This window comes from Stegostoma tigrinum, chromosome 36, assembly GCF_030684315.1.
Source record: "Stegostoma tigrinum isolate sSteTig4 chromosome 36, sSteTig4.hap1, whole genome shotgun sequence".
Lineage (NCBI taxonomy): Eukaryota > Metazoa > Chordata > Chondrichthyes > Orectolobiformes > Stegostomatidae > Stegostoma > Stegostoma tigrinum.
In genome coordinates this window covers 13,406,339-13,423,592 of record NC_081389.1, presented here as the reverse complement: position 1 = coordinate 13,423,592, position 17,254 = coordinate 13,406,339, and the positions used below count along the sequence as shown (strand labels likewise).

General features: G+C 44.7%; 1 protein-coding gene across 1 annotated transcript in view; it reads left to right on the top strand.

Annotated features, from left to right (window-relative positions):
* The first annotated feature begins 4,974 nt into the window (after positions 1-4,974).
* LOC125446816 (lysyl oxidase homolog 1) overlaps positions 4,975-17,254 on the top strand; it is an 89,378-nt gene continuing 77,098 nt past the window's right edge. Inside the window, exon 1 of the mRNA XM_048520688.2 lies at positions 4,975-6,668. Coding sequence (XP_048376645.1) covers positions 5,417-6,668 — 1,252 coding nt within the window. The 5' untranslated portion in view covers positions 4,975-5,416. The remainder of the gene's footprint in view (positions 6,669-17,254) is intronic.

The following is a 17,254-nucleotide window of genomic DNA, read 5'->3' as shown; positions in this document are numbered from 1 at the left end:
TTGTGGATAACACCAAAATTGGTGGTATAGTGGACAGTGAAGAAGGTTATCTAACAGTACAACAGGATCTTGCTCAACTGGGCCAGTGGGCTGAGGAATGGCAGATGGAATTTAGATAGATGCAAGGTGTTGCATTTTGGTAAGACAAACCAGGACAGGACTTGTACAGTTTGTGGTAGATCCCAGGGAGTAATGAGACCGAGGAATGCAGGTACATACTTCCTTGAAAGTGGCATCATAGGTAGACAGGATGGTGAGGAAGGTTTTTGGCACACTTGCCTTCATTGGTCAGAGCAGTGAGTACAGGAGTAGGGATATCATGTTACAGCTGTACAAGGCATTGGTGAGGCCAGATTTGGAGTACTGCATTCAATGCTGTAGTCCTGCTACAGAAAGGATGTTATTAAATGGGGAAAGGGTGCAAATGAAATTTACAAAGATGTTACTGAGTCTGGAGAGATAAACTTATAAGGAGAGGCTGCAATGTGCTGGGGAGTTTTTCTCTGGAACATAGGAGGCCGAGAGGTGACCGTATAGAGGTTTATAAAATCATGATTGGCTTGCATAAAGTGAATAGCCAAGGCTTTTCTTCAGGGTAGGGGGGTTCAAAACTGGAGGGCATAAGTTTAAGGTGAGAGGGAAAGATTTAAAAGGGAATTAAAGGGACACCTTTTTCACACAAGAGAGTAGTGCATGTATAGAATGAGCTGCCACAGAAGGTGGTAGAGGCGGGTGCAATTACATTATTCAAAAGACATTTGGACAGGTGCATGGATAGGAAAGGTTTAAAGAGACATGGGCCAAATACAGGCAAATGGAACCAGTTAAGTTGAGAAAATCTTGTCGGCATGAACAAGTTGGGCCAAAGGGCCTGTTTCTGTGCTGTATGACTCGATGACTGTATCACAACAAACAATTTGGTTCCCTGATAACAAAGTGTGGAGCTGGATGAACACAGCAGGACAAGCAGCATCTCAGGAGCACAGAAGCTGACGTTTTGGGCCTAGACCCTTCATTAGAAAAGGGGGATGGGGGGAGGGAACTGGAATAAATAGGGACAGAGGGGGAGGCGGACCGAAGATGGATAGAGGAGAAGATAGGAGAGTATAGGTGGGGAGGTAGGGAGGGGATAGGTCAGTCCGGGGAGGGTGGACAGGTCAAGGAGGCAGGATGAGGTTAGTAGGTAGGGAATGGAGGTGCGGCTTGAGGTGGGAGTAGGGGATAGGTGAGAGGAAGAACAGGTTACGGAGGCGGGGACGAGCTGGGCTGGTTTTGGGATGCAGTGGGGGGAGGGGAGATTTTGAAGCTGGTGAAATCCACATTGATACCATTGGGCTGCAGGGTTCCCAAGTGGAATATGAGTTGAATGTCCTTCAGGGAAGGAAATTGCTATCCTTGCTGGTCTGCCCTGCAAATGACTCCAGACCCACAGCAATGTGGTTGACCCTCAAATGCCCTCTGGGAAATTACGGAGCAGCCAGAATGCTGGCCTAGCCAAGCAACACTCACCTTCTACGAACAAATACAACAAGAAACTTCTACAAAGACAGGCTGAAGCTGTCCTTGAGGTGCAGTTGCCTTGATGTTAATGAGTATAAGGAGCTTGCTATCAGTCATTTAAAATGCTGGCAACCTGTCCATCAAGCTGGGAGCACCAGACCCTGCAAGACCTCCTCCAAGCCACTCACCATCATGACTCTGAGATAACAAAGTGTGGGGCTGGATGAACACAGCAGGCCAAGCAGCATCTTAGGAGCACAAAAGCTGACTTTTCGGGCCTAGACACTTCATCAGAAAAGGGGGAGGGGGAGAGGGTTCTGAAATAAATAGGGAGAGAGGGGGAGGCAGACCGAAGATGGATAGAGGAGAAAATAGGTGGAGAGGAGACAGGCAAGTTAAAGGGGTGGGGATAGAGCCAGTAGATGTGAGTGTAGGTGGGGAGGTAGGGAGGGGATAGGTCAGTCCGGGGAGGACGGACAGGTCAAGGAGGTGGGAATGAGGTTAGTAGGTAGGGAATGGAGGTGTGACTTGAGGTGGGAGGAGGGAATAGGTGGGAGGAAGAACTGGTCAGGGAGGCGGGAACGAGCTGGGCTGGTTTTCGGAAGCAGTGGGGGACGGGGAGATTTTGAAGCTTGTGAAATGCACGAGTTGCTGTTCCTGCAACCTTCGGGTGGCATCATTGTGGCACTGCAGGAGGCCCATGATGGACATGTCATCTGAGGAATGGAAGGGGGAGTTGAAACGGTTCGTGACTGGGAGGTGCAGTTGTTTATTGCGAACGGAGCACATGCTTGTAACTTTATCACTATCCTTTTGGTGTCGTTGGGTCAAAATCCTGGCATTCCTTCCCTCAGGACACTTTGGAACTACCTACAACACATAAGAGTCATACAGCGCGGAAACAAACATTTTGGTTCAACCAGTCCATGCTGAGCATAATCCTAAACTAAACTATTCCCACCGACCTGCTTCTGGCCCATTTCCCTCCAAACCTTCCTATTCATGTATTTATCCAAATGTCTTTTAAATGTTGTAACTGTATGTATGTCCACCACTTCTTCAGGAAGTTCACTGCACCTGTGAAACACCCTGTGTGTAAAAAAATTGCCGCACATGTCTTTTTTAAATCTTTCTCCTCTTACCTTAAAAAATGTGTCCTCTCATCTCGAAATCCCCCATCCTAGGGAAAAGACACCTACTGTTAGCTTATGGACGTACATGGAATAGTGTAGGTTAGATGGGCTTGAGATCGGTATGACAGGTCGGCAAAACATCGAGGGCTGAAGGGCCTGTAGTGTGCTATAATGTTCTATGTTAACCCTTTCTATACCCCTCACGATTTTATGAACTTCTATAAAGTTACCGTTCAATGTCCTATGCTCCACATGAGCTACAACAATTCAAGAAAGCAGTTTACCACCACGTTCTCAAGGGTATGTTAGGGAAGACCAATAAATGCTGATCCAGCCAGTGACGCTCACATGCTACAAAAGAATCAAGGAAAAAGCTGTATCAACCTTTGAGTCCAAATACTGTAACAATGAATGAGAATTCAAATTAGGTTTTATTGTAATGTCTATTCAAGCACAGGGATGCAGGAGTACTGTGAAACATTTACAATGTCACTGTTCACCATCTTGGGTAAAAAATCTCAGATAAAAGTAGAAAAATAGAGAAATAAGTCAAACATTCAATAATACAGTTCTTGTCAGAATAGAGTAGGAATTAAGAAATAAAGTTAAAAGTTCCATACTGTATCAGTGTGATGGCAGAGAAGTAAGTTATTCGGTGTCCCATTACCTCGTGCTCAAAGATCTGTAAGTCATGAGTTCTTTCAATCATATGAAGGCTGACGACGGAAATCTGTGACCTGAGTAGATGTCACCCTCTCATCAAGGGGCAGATTATGCTGAATTACTGCTAATTAACTACTCCAGGGCTAGAGTGGAAAGCCACAGCTCAACTGGTAACGATTTCAAGTTGTAGGCTCAAGTGCCACTCTGGAAACTAGCGAGCAAAAATCAGGTTTGTGTTGCAGTGTCGATGGAATGCTGTGCTGTCTTGCAGATGAGGTGTTAAATTCAGAACCTATTGACCCTCCAAATTGGAAGTAAACAATCTGATGGCACAATGTTGTGGAACTGCAGGGGAGTTCTTCCTAATGTATTGGTTGAATTTATCCTCCAGTCAGTACTTGCTTAAGATACTTGTTCATCAACACATTGCGGGAGCTTGCTGTGTGCAAATTGAGTTCTTTTTTATTCATTCATGGGATGAGAGTATCACTTGCCAGGCAGCACTTATTGCCTAGAGGGCAGTTAAGAGTTAACCACATTGCTGTGGGTCTGGAGTCACATTTAGGCCAGACCAGGTAAGGATGGCAGTTTCCTTCCCTGAAGGATATCAGTGAATCATTCCTTACACTTACAACAAGACTGTACTTCAAAATGTACTCCAATGGTTGTGAAACACTTTGGGAGGTTGTGAGCTCTTGAAAGGTGCCATGCAAATACAACTTTAAAAAAAATTCTGAATGTGGTTTATCGCTGTTAACCAACAAAAACAAAAAAAATCTAAAACAGAACATGTTCTTCACGCTCCCTATGAATTGCCAAGTGGAAACTGATTTGTAATGACACTGGTCAGATGCTAAGGTCGACCCATCTGCCTCGCGGGGACAGCAATTCAGTTCGCACCCAGAGTGTATCGGTGTTCACTCTGCGAAGTCGCAATGGTCTCTGGAGAGCTAAACTTTCCGATAGGGCTTCCCAAAATGGACGGTCAGGACCCGAAACATAGGGGTCAAGGTCTCGGCGGCAGCAGTGTTGTCGGGTGGCTCTGTAACCCCCTGCTTTGTGCATTCACAGAGGGCTTGCACCAATTTTCGAGCCTCAAAATATGGTCACAGTTGTCGCAGTGGGGTGGCGGGGGGCAAGAGGAGCTTTTAGGTGTACTGTTCAATGACAGTTAAGGATCTAAGTGTATGGCTATGAGGAAGTCACACATTAATGGAGAAAGTATAGCAAGTTGAGAAACTTCCCCGATGCGGTAAGGACATGAAGCCGCTTGGGGACTAAAAAGCAAAATTAATAATATTGACATTTACTAAATGATAACAATAAAAAGCGTTAGTAAAACAGGTCAGTGGGGCATACTGATAGAAGTCATGGAGTCATAAAGCATGGAAACAGACCCTTCAGTCCAACTCGTCCATACCAGCCAGGTTTCCAAACGTAACGAGCCCCATTTGGTCCATATCCCTCTAAGCTTTTCCTATTCATGTACCTGTCCAAGGGTCTTTTGTGCATTTTGTAAATTTCAAAATAAACCCCCCCCCAAGTGAGTTCATAGGCAAGAATCTCCTTTTTGACGTTACTGTTTTTTTTCCCTTCTGATCCTCAAACTTCTTGCAACGACAGAAATGAAAGTTCTCTGTGTATTGGGCAGAGACTTTTCAGTTCCACTGCAGTTCGGGAATGTTAACTTCAAGCCTGGATTGGGGAGGGGCAAAGAACTCGGCTTGGGGCTGATCTGTTTGGTTGCCCGGGGAAAGAAAATTGCAGGGGAATCTCTTTTTTTGGTGTGTGGAAGTCCGCTGGCGGTCGAGATTTTCAGGGAATGCCTGAGAGAGAGAGGCAAACCTACAAGGGGGAACCGGTAGATCCCGCAGTGAACAGAGAGAGAGAGAGACAGGAACAGTAGCAAGAATTTTTTAAAAAAAAGGCGGTGCAAAGTGAGTTGATGCATTTTAAGTGTCACGGCAGAAACGTTGGGAATATTTGAAGGGAAGAGTTGATTTCTCTCTCCCTCTGTCTTTCACTATCACTGTGACCCAACATGTCCAGTCCGGGGCTGTGCGTAGAACAGTAACACCGGGAAATCTAGATTGGGGGGGAGAGAGAGAGAGTGTGTCTTTATGCAGAGAGGTGGCACATTTGCAAAGTTTTCCAGGCGAGCAGAGAGGATTGGTACACCGTACGAGATGCATGGGGCCAGAGAGAGGCGTCTTCTGCTGTGGCTCAGTTGCTGGTCAGTTTCTTCGTTAATTTCCTTGCGGTTCCAGCCGGGGTCGGCGCAGCGGTCAGCGGCCACAGAGGACAACTGGAGGCAGATGATTCGCTGGGAGAACAACGGCCGTGTCTACAGCCTGCTGCACAGCGGCTCTGAGTACCTCCCTGCCGGTCAGCACCCAGCCCGGAGCAGCCCCAGGGTATGGCTGGGAGGTGCCAGCGGCCGGGATCCCAACAGGAGGCAGCTCCAACGCCCCGGAGCCAATCACGGGCGTCGCCAGGCTCCAGCACAGACGGGCAGAGTGGCCTCGGAGACGGTGAGAGGTCAGACCAGGCACCCTTTCGGTTTCGGGCAGGTGCCCGACAACTGGAGGCAAGGCACTTTCGGGGACCCCAGCAACACCCACCGGTATGTGCCCCCCTCCACCAGGCAGGAAACCAGGTCCAGGCAACACCAGCCGGTCAGCTCCTTTGCGGATAGCCCTTATGCTCAGCCTCCTTACCAACGTTACCCATTGGCCCACCAACCATCCTATCCCAGCTCCTATGACTCCGGCTATGAGCACGGGTCACCCAGAGTCTTTGATGCTATGGATGAAAGTGTGCCCTATCGGAGAGTGCCCAGCGGTTTACCCCCTGAAGGTAGGGGGTATGCCTTAATGCCCAGGACAAGATATGATGAGTACAGAGAAAATGTCTACCCGTACAGGTCCCAGGGCCAATTCCCCAGCCAGGAGAGGTACCACCTTCCCCAGCAACCCCCGGCCTTGGACGGGCTCGATCGGAGATACATGCACAGCCTTTATGACGAGAGCAGGGGACAGAGTCTCCCAGCGGCCGAGTCTCCGTCCTCCCTTTCACCATCTGATGGAAACCCTAGCCTTCAATCGCCAGGCCCATCCTCAGAGGTTGGCCACTTGGGCCCAAGAGTCATCACCGACAGAGCCGGTGCCGGAAGCTACCCGTTCAACCGCAATGTGCCGGTGGACCCATACGCCTCGTCCCGGTATAGTGAGCCGAATGCCCCCTCCACCGGTTTGGACCAATACACACTGCGGCGAGTGGATCCCAATGGAGGGGCCGAGCAGCTGAGACGCCATGTTCCCCTACCGCGTATGGCCCTGGGGAGTGTGTATAGACCAGACCAAAGCAGCAGAGGTAATAGTGTTTAAAATGTGCAGTGGGTTGTCAAGTGGTGCTCGGTTTGGCTGTTGAAACAGAATCCAACACAAAATTACTATTTTCTCTAAGCATTGTTGAAATTCTTCAAATGCTTGCCTGTCACAACTGCATTATTGCCCTCTTCAAACTCTCTCCACCAGTGCACACATTAATGAGACATTTTATAAGACACGAATGTGCATTGCATGCTTCTTGAATGAATGTGCCCCAGTGGGTGAGCATTAAAGCATGTTATTCAGGTCTTCAGGCTTGTCGTATGCAAATCAATATTGGAAATTATTTCTTATAAGCACGGCTCACGTTTGACCAGTGATGTACATGTTGAACGTTGCAATGTTTTGGTCCCCACAGCCATTGGCTTTCTGTTCTCACTCTTGATTGGGAAAAGACGTGCAATTATTTGCAATTTTGATAGCCTCAGGACCAATGTTTTTCAGCTAATGCAACCACTGTCATAATATAGGAAACAAGGCAAGTAATCCGCACATAGAAAGCTTGCAGCAACCAGCGATTAATGACAAAATGTTCTGTTTTTGGTCATATTGGTATTTGGGAACTATGTTCAACAGGACTCAGGAGAACTTACCCGAGGGTGACACAGTGGTTAGCACTACCACTTCACCATGCCAGGGCCGATTCCAGCCTCAGGTGACTGTCTGTGTGGAGTTTGCACATTCTCCCCGTGTCTGTGTGGGTTTCCTCCTGGTGCTCCAGTTTCCTCCCACGGTCCAAAGATGTGCAGGATAGGTGGGTTGACCATGTTAATCACCCAAGGTGTCCAGGGAAGTGCAAGCTAGGTGGGTTAGCCATGGGAAATGCAGGGTTAAGGGATAGGGATGGCGGCTTGGGTCTGGGTGAGCTGCTGTTTGGAGGGTTGGCGTGGACTCACTGGGCCGCATAGCCTGTTTCCATGCTGCAGGGATTCTGTGAAGCCTTCTTTGTATTTTCATGAGGTGTGGGTTCCTTTGACATTTGTTGCCTATTCTTGAGTGGTTTGCTGGGCCATTTCAGAGGACAGTCAAGAGTTGGCCACATTGTTGTTTGCCTGGAGCCACAAGGAGGCCAGACCAAGTCAGGAACACATCTTTCCTTCCCTGAGAAACATTAGTTAGCCAGATGAGTTTTTACAACAACTGATGATAGTTTCAGAGTCACCATGACTGGGATTAGCTTTCAATTCCAAATTTATGAATTGAATTTAATTTCCAACAGCTGCCGTGCTGAGAACTGAGTCCACATTCCCAGAGTGTTATTCAGGGCTAAATATAAAATTCTGCGGATGTTGGAAATCTGAAACAAACAGAGAGAATGCTGAAGGAACTCAGCAGGTCTGGCAGCTGGACTGCAGAGAAACAGAGTTAGCAATTCAAGTCTGGTGTGACTCTTCAGAACTGGAATTCTTCTGCAGAGGAGTCATATTGAACCTGAAAGGTAAACTTTGTTTCTCTGTCCACAGATAATACCAGACCTGCTGCGTTTCTCCAGCAATCACTGTGTATTGATCTGTGATTGTGAGTCGTCTATTCCCACAATTCCCACCATCTTCCCCATATTGTCATGTTGTATTTTAAACCTAGGCAAGAAAGGCCATTCAAGATTTGTTTTAACATGAATAACTCTCAGTAAAGCATTGGACTATCAGTGTGTTTGAGTCTCTGGAGTAAGACTTGAACACAGCCTCTGAGCTCTTAAGACAAAGATGTTAGCCTTCAGTTCAGCTGCACTGTTGCAGTCAAAAAAAAAGTTTCCCAGTTATTATTAAAACTACTGCAAGGCATTTTCCTCAGCCTTTTCATGCAGTTTAATTTTCGTGATATGTTTGTTTTTTACATATTTCTAATTACTCATTATATATCTGTTTCTTTATGAAGTCAGAATGATCTAATTATGCAAGCATGCCATCCAAGATAAAGTTGACATTCTACAGAGTAACAAAAATCAGGAGGTTCAAAGACCTGAATCTATTTGCTCAGTGTTAAGAATGTTTATACAATGCAATTCTCCAGGGGTGGGCGTTAGGACCATTGCTTTTATTATACAAGAGTGACTTGGCTGGTGTGTATAAGGGAGTAAAAATCCCAAACTTGCAAATGATACACAATTTGGCAGTGTATGGTGAACACGAGAGTAGCAGAAAATGGGGATATAGACACAATTAATGTGCTACGTATGAAGTGGTGTAATTTCGATGGAACAACATGGAGAGGCAGTATAATCTAAATAGTTAGAATTTGAGGAGGGGGTGATGCAAAAAAGGAGGAATTGTGGAGAATGTGTTCACAGTTTTTTGTAACGGGATAGGCAAGTTGATAAGGGTGAGGAGCAAATTACTGCAGATGCTGGAATCTGAACTGAAAGCAAAAAGTGCTGCAGATTACAGTGGGTCAGGCAGTCTCCATGGATAGAAAGCAAGCTAATATTATGAGTCTAGATGACTCCTCATCCATCATATAAGATGCCTTGCTTTGTAATCAGAAATATTGAATAGCTAGAAAGAAGCTGTTCCCATTGTGGAAAGGATAGAGAACCAAAGGATTTAAGGTAATTGGCAACAAGGAACAATGGCGATATGCAGAAAGACATTTTTATACAGTGAGTGGTTAGGATCTGATGAAGGTTCTAGGCCCAAAACATCAGCTTTTATGGTCCTGAGATGCTGCTTGGCCTTCTGCGTTCATCCAGCTCCACACTTTGTTATCTAGGATCTGGAATGTGCTGCCTCAGACGCATATTGAGGCTGATTCAATTATGACATTCGGAATTGGATCATTATCTGTTAAGGAAAATCGTGCAGGGCCATTTTATAAAGGCAGGGTAGTGGAACTAAATGAATTGCTCTTACACAAAGCTGGCACAGACACAATGGCTTGAATGCCTTCTTCTGTGCTGAAAATTCTCTAAATTCAAAAACATAAAAGTCATGCCAAATCTTTACAATTTTTACCTGGCTCCTATCTACAGTCTTAGACTTTACTTTCTGTGACTATCAGTCAGTCAGAAGTTAAATGTTTTTGGTGCAGGGTATTTACGTCTAACTCTTCACACCCAGCTTAAAAGAAATCAGCCAGATCTTTAAAAATTATCTTTTTTTTCTTCAAGTCTGTGGTAGACATGGGCATATATTTCCTTCCTGTGCTAAGTTGTTGGTTACAATCAAGTGCCAACTTTTCCCATTGCAAATGTTTAAGCCTGGATCTCCAATCACTTTTTCCTATGTCAGCTTGTGTTGTCGCAGTGAAATAATTAAATCACTTAGTGATTTTATAATGTAATGCCAAATTTTTTCCAGGGAGATCTTTTAAGTTCAAAGTTTTAAATAAAATGCCTCAAAAATGTTGCAAATATGATTTAATGGATCAATCAAATTACTTCTGTGCCTTTGCATGCTTTTATTGGAGCCCAGACTTAAAGGCAGGAGTCTCCGCTAAGCTTCTGTGCTAGAACCTGTTTGAGCAAGATTTTAACTTGTTCAGAACCCTTCCACTTGCATTGAGATAAAATTAGCTCAATATAAGGTAGCATGGTGGCACAGTGGTTAGCACTGCTGCTTCACAGTGCAAGGCACCCGATTCCATCCTCAGGCGGCTGTCCGTGTGAAGTTTTCACATTCTTCCTTTGTCTGCGTGTGTTCCCTCCGGGTGCTCCGATTTCCTCCCACAGTCCGAAGATATAAGAACATAAGAACCAGGAGCAGAAGTAGGCCATCTGGCCCTTCGAGCCTGCCCTGCCATTTAATAAGATCATGGCTGATCGTTTTGATACTCAGCTCCACTTACCCGCCCACTCACCATAACCCTTAATTCCTTTAATGTTCAAAAATTTATCTTGCCTTGCCTTAAAAACATTCAGAAGTAGTTTCAATCACCTCACTGTGCAGGGAATTCCACAGATTCACAACCCTTTGGGTGAAGAAGTTCCTCCTGACCTCAGTACTGCATCCACTTCCCTTTATTTTGAGGCAATGCCCTCTATCCTAGTTCACCTGCTAGTGGAAACAACCTCCCTGCCTCCACCTTATCTATTCCCTTCCTAATCTTATATGTTTCTATAAGATCTCCCCTCATTCTTCTGAATTCCAAAGGGTATAATCCCAGTCTACTCTGTCTCTCCTCATAATCCAACCCTCTCAACTCTGGAGTCAACCAAGTGAATCACCTCTGCACCCCCTCCAGTGCTAGTGTATCTCTTTTCAAGTAAGGAGACCAAAACTGCACACAGTACTCCAGGTGTGGCCTCACCAGGACCCTATACAGCTGCAGCATAGCCTCCCGGTTTTTAAACTCCATCCCTTGAGCAATGGCAGACAAAATTCCATTTGCCTTTTTAATTACCTGCTGCACCTGCAATCCTACTTTTAGTGATTTATACACATGTGCACCCAGCTTGGGTGGATTGGCCATGCTAAATTGTCCATTCTTCCAGGCAAGTACAGGCTGGGTTGGTTAGCCATTGGAAATTCAGGGTTGGAATAGGAGGTGGGTCTGGGTGGGATGCTCTTTGGAGGGTCGGTGTGGACTCGTTGGGCTGAATGGCCTGCATCCACGTTGTGGGGGATTCTATGATTCCTTATCACACTCTTGTCACAGACTCGTAGAATTGTTACAGTGCAAATGGAGGCCTTCAGCCTGTTGTGCCCACTGGTTCTTCGTTTGAGCAATCCATCCAACTGATGTTGTAAGTCAGAGCATGTGTAGTGAGGGGGGTGTTTGTATTCTAGTCATCTGGATTGCGACTTGAAGCTGAAGCCTATTGAACCCTAAGGTAAAGATGCTAGCCTTCAGTCCAGCTGCAGTGGATCATTTAGAAAAAAATTTCTCAGAGATGATTGCAAGTCTCATGGGGATTTCTCCTGACAATTTACACAGTTTCATTTTCTGTGATGGAACTGCTTTTGTACATCTCCATTAGTTCACTAAATATCAATATCTTTATGAAGGCAGAATGATCTAAAACTGCAATTACGGTCTGCGAAACAACAATGAAACTAAAAATTCCAAGGACCCGAATTTAGCTGGTGTTCAGAATGTTTATCTAACTGGATGTAGTGGGGCTTCCCAGCAGTCGGTGTTAAGGCATACTGTATTTATTATGCATAATTGCGGGTATGACAGAATAGTAATTCCAAGAATAATTTCACCAGGTCGGCGAGTCAGTCAAATAGTTAGCTCAGTTTGCTGGTTTGCAGTGCAGAGTGACAACAACAGCGTGGGTTCAGTTCCTACACCAGCTTAGGTTACCATGAGTTAGAATTAGAATTAGGTTTATTGTCACATCTACTCAAGTTACAAAAGAACAGGAGTACAGAAATGTGTACAACGTCACCAACACATGACACCATCTTAAGTACAAAGTACCCAGGTACAACCCTTAGCTGCAAAAAAATAGAGAACATATAGAAGGACAGCCACACTACATTACGGATATACGTGGTATAAGTAAGGAAAATAAGAAATAAAGTTAAAAAGATAGACATGATAGTCGTTCTGTAAGAGCTTCCAAGTGGTCTGACTGGTCTCAACTGGTTACCAACCTGGGCTGCTGGCTGCTGTAGGACTCTCCTTAATCTCATGCCTTGCCTGAGGTGTAGTGACCTTCGGGTAAAACCCCACCAGTTGAATCTGTCATGCTCTGTTTAATGAGAGAGCCGCCTTGTATACTACATAGCCAGCTACCTTTCTCACATCCTCTGTTAAAATCAATGGACAGGCAGTCCCAGATTGTGAATGGCGCCTGTCCTCATGTCCATTTGCAAGTCGATTTATATGCAAGGCAACACAATGCAGGTCTCTGCAACATAGAGATTCAGGAAGTACAGGTAATTTTCATGTATAGGATCTTTGTATGTCCACCCGTGCATGGAATCCCGTTGGAGCATTCCTGAGTCAGATGTTCGTAGTTCAGAGACCCCAGTATTGGTTTCCCAAAATTATTTCAAGAAAAGTAAGAGACTATATTTAATTCAGAGACAGTAGGAACTGCAGATGCTGGAGAATCTGAGACAACAAGATGTGGAGCTGGATGAACACAGCAGGTCAAGCAGCATCTCAGGAGCAGGAAATCTGACGTTTCAGGCCTAGACCCTTCTTCAGAAATGGGGGAGAGGAAGGGGGTTCTGAAATAAATGGGGAGAGAGGGGGAGGCGGATAGAAGATGGATCCACCTCCCCCTCTCTCCCTAATTATTTCAGAACCTCCTTCCCCTCCCCCATTTCTGAAGAAGGGTCTAGGCCCGAAACATCAGCCTTCTTTCTCCTCTGATGCTGCTTGGCCTGCTGTGTTCATCCAGCTCTACGCCTTGTTATCTCAGACTATATTTAATTGTTTGTTTAATTCAGAGAATATTTATATTGACTTTTTTAAACAAGGCGATCCTGTGTTTGTCTGTCTGGAAGAGCAAATGAGTAAAACAAATACAACAAATTACTAATTACATACCTGGTGTAGATTTATTTGATACTCGGATTATTCTTTCTAACCATCAAATGGCATGTTAAGCTGAGGAAAAAAAAACTGAGGCCTTGTCATCCACAAAAGGAATAATTTTCTCCAAAAAATAACATGTAATTTTGAAAGCAACAGAAAATCTTTTAATTGTCACTTCAATACCATGTATGTGTCAATAATAAGATGTGTGGGGAGCCTCATGTAAATGACATAAGCTGTAAAATGAGTTTTCCTGTCAATTTGTGACAATGGTTGAGACTTTATAAGTTTTACACACTTTGCTTTCAAATGGATCCCAAGCAAGATGGTGGAATCTAAAACTGGACAAAAATCCTTTCCTTGATAGTAAGTTTACTTAAGAGTGTAGCATTATTATATGCGTGCCTTCTAACATTGGGTGTCCCAGAAATATTTCTTTATGCACTTGTAATAATTTAGAGAGGGTTGAACAAAGTTGAAAATTATGTGTCACTTTTAAAAGAGATGCTTTGATGTTACTACACCAGGAGGAACATGCAGGGTTACTGGGAGGATGGCGCTGGATATATTACTCACTCACAGGTTTGACGGGCCACTTTTGGAATACTGCATTCAGTTCTGGTCTCCCTGCTCTTGAATGTATGTTTTGAAACTTGAAAGGGTTTAGAAAATATTTACTACAATGTTGCCAGGTTTGGAGGGTTTGAGCTATAGGGAGAGGCTGAATAGGCTGGGGTTAATTTCCCTGGAGTGACGGAGGCTGAGGGGTGACCTTATAGAGATTGATAAAATCATGAGGGACATAGATAGGGTAAATAGCCAAAGGCTTTCCTCCAGGATAGGGGAGTCCAAAACCAGAGGGAATAGATTTAAAGTGAGAAGGGAGAGATTTAAAAGGAACCTAACGGGGCAACTTTTTCACACAGAGGGTAGTGCATGTATGGAATGAGCTAACAGAGGAAGTGGTCGAGGCTGATACAGTTACAACATTTAAAAGACATCTGGATGGGTTTATGAGCAGGAAGCATTTAGAGGGTTGTGGGCCAAATGCTGTCAAATGGGACTAGATTAATGTGGAATATCTGGTTGGCATGGATGAGTTGGACCAAAGGGTCTGTTTCTGTGTTGTATGACGCTATGACTCTGTATCACATTAAAGTAACATGCTGGATTGTGGAAGGCCTCAAATATGCTAGTGGAATTATTGTTCCTGAACATCTCAGTGTAACTGTGAAAAGAGATAGAGCCAGGATGAACGATCCCTCAAACAGGCTGCTAGCTGGACCTGTTTATAGTCATCTAATTAGACAGGTTCTGTTCTGCTTGATACTTGTCTCAGAAACTAAAGAAAACAAATTAATTAATTTAACGGAACATTAAAGGAGCACTGTAACAGAAAAGTTGAAACTTTGTAGGATGTTTAAAAACTTTAAAATATCATACTTGGCCTTTTGAGGGACTATGTTTCATTTTGGTGGTATAGACTCGATGGGCTGAAAGGCCTCTCCTATGCTGTATGATTCTGTGACTCTCCGAGTGGACTTAACCAGGCAGTCAGATCTATTGAACTCTTCCACAGCCCGCTATCTGAATCTCTCAGTGATCCTTTTGGCCAGAAGATCCCTTCTGAGCAAAATCAATAATCAAATTAACAAACAGAAAGCTTTCTCAAACAAAAACAGGAGTTGCTGGAGAAACTCAGCAGGTCTGGCAGCATCAGTGGAGAGAGAAGCAGAGTTAATGTTTCGGGTCTAGTGAGCCTTCAGATATTGCATGAATGCCCTTTGTTGGCATATCCTTAACCTTGCTAGTAATATTAATGTTACATCAGTATTTGCTGCCATATACAGTCATAAAGATGTATGGTATAGAATCAGACCCTTTGGTCCAACTCATTCATGCTGATCAGATATCCTGAATTATCCTCATCCCATCTGCCAGCATTAGGCCCAAATATCTCTAAACCCTTCCTATTCATCCATCCACCCTGATGGGTATACAATGTGATATTTGGCCAACATTTGCTTTGCCTTCATTTTTTTATTAGATTAGATTAGATTCCATACAGTGTGGAAACAGGCCCTTTGGCCCAACAAGTCCACACCACCCTTTGGAGCATCCCATCCAGGCCCACCCCCATCCCCCTATAACCCACACACCCCTGAACGCTACGGGCAATTTAGCATGACCAATCCACCTAGCCTGCGCATCTTTTGGACTGAAGCAAGGTTACTGTAATTTCATTGAATGTTGAATTCTAGTTCGTTGGTATTTTGTTAGTTGGTGTCTCTATTTACAGTGAGAGCACACATGATATCTGGTGGCTCATTGGACTGGCTTGCAAATAGGCACAATGTTTTGTTGTTTTCCCAGGAATACTGCCCTTGTTTAGACATTCAGGTTTTAACTGCAACAAGATCTGTTGCAATTTAAAAACCGTCTGTTGTGGTTTGATGATTATTAGCATCAGGCATGTGTTTTGTTTAAAATAAAGATGTGGGCTCTGTTTCTGTTTTTCTTCAAAAAAAAACATGTAGTTTGGATGGTGTGAAACAGGAACACAGTGAAGAGTACTACTGGCTGCTTTCTTGTTTGCTCAGTAAACAGTATAGGCATGTGTGAAGCTACAAAGAGCTCCAGCGTGGGGTCAGGCCCAAAGCATCTGATTCGTGAAATAATCAACAGGAAAGCAGCATATCCAGGAGGAAACCTGGGAGGAACTTCCTAGTGTAGAGTGTGGTTAGAATGTGAGCATGTGACCACTGGGAGATGGATGGCATTGATGCTTTCACGGGGAAGCCAGTTATGTGTGTGAGAGAAGAAGAAATAAAAGGATACACTGGTGGAGGTGGTTGAAGAAGTTTGTGTGGGGCATTAACCCCAGTACAGACTCTATGGGCCAAATGTACTCACAATTCTTGACAATCATATGACAGTTTTTGAGTTTTTCTTCTTGTCAGTCTTTCATGGGGTGGCAAGAAACAACTCCGCTTTAATGTCGATCTGGAGCCCCATGCAGGGTCAGACTGGGTAAGGAATTCTCCTCCTGCAGGACCTGAGTGAACTAGGTGAGTTTATATGGGCGGCATGGTGGCTCATGGGTGGCACAGTTGCCTTACAGTGCCAGGGACCCAGGTTTGATTCCACCTGCAGGTCACTGCCTGTGTGGAGTTTGCACATTCACCCTGTATCCGTGTGGGTTTCCTCCAGATATCCCGGTTTCCTCCCACAGTCCAGTGATGTTCAGGTTCGGAGGACTGGCCATGCTAAATTGCCCATAGTGTCCAGGGACGTGGAGGCTAAGTGGGTTAGCCATGCAGGGATAGGAAAGGGGTGTGGGTCTGGATGGGATGCTCTTCAGAGGGTCAGGTGTGGACTCGATGGACCAAATGCCCTCCTTCTGCTCTATAGGGATTGTAATACAAAGATACAAGACCTGTTGTAGCTGTCCTGGCCGTCATCACTGAAACTAGCTTTATTCAGTAAATTTGAATTCTGTCAGCTCTTTTGGTGGAGTTTGATCTCATGTCCCCAGGACGTTAGCCTGTTCCTTTTGATTAGTAGGCCAGCACACCATCCTCTCCCCCTAAAGGAGTGGCTTCAAGATGCTTTCAGTGAGATTAGTTCTCTATGTCCGGTAACTATCATAGAATCATTGAATCATATACTACAGAAAAGGCCCATTGCGTCTCTACCAACAGAAGCTACTTTAATTCTTCACTCGTCCTACTTTTCCACACTTGCCTTCCATCTTTCTAAGGTTCAATAATTAAAGTGCTCATCCAAAAACCTTTTAAATGTGGTGTTTCCCACTTTAACTACTCTCTGAGGCAATGTATTCTAGATTCCTAATGCCCTTCAGGTGAAAAATATTTTCCTCAGATCCCCTTTAAATCTCCGACCTTTTACTTTAAAATGATGGACCCTAGCTGTTGATCCTTCATCGAAGGGGAACAGCTGCTTTCTATCACCCTGTCCATGCCCCTCCAGTTCAATTGCATTCCCTAGTGTAGTGACCAAAACTGCAGACACTACTTCAGCTGTGGCCTAATGAAAGTTTTGTACTGCTCCGACAGACTTCCCTGCTGATGTAATCAATGTCTTGACTGATAAAAGCAAGTGTCCCGTTTGCCGCCTTAA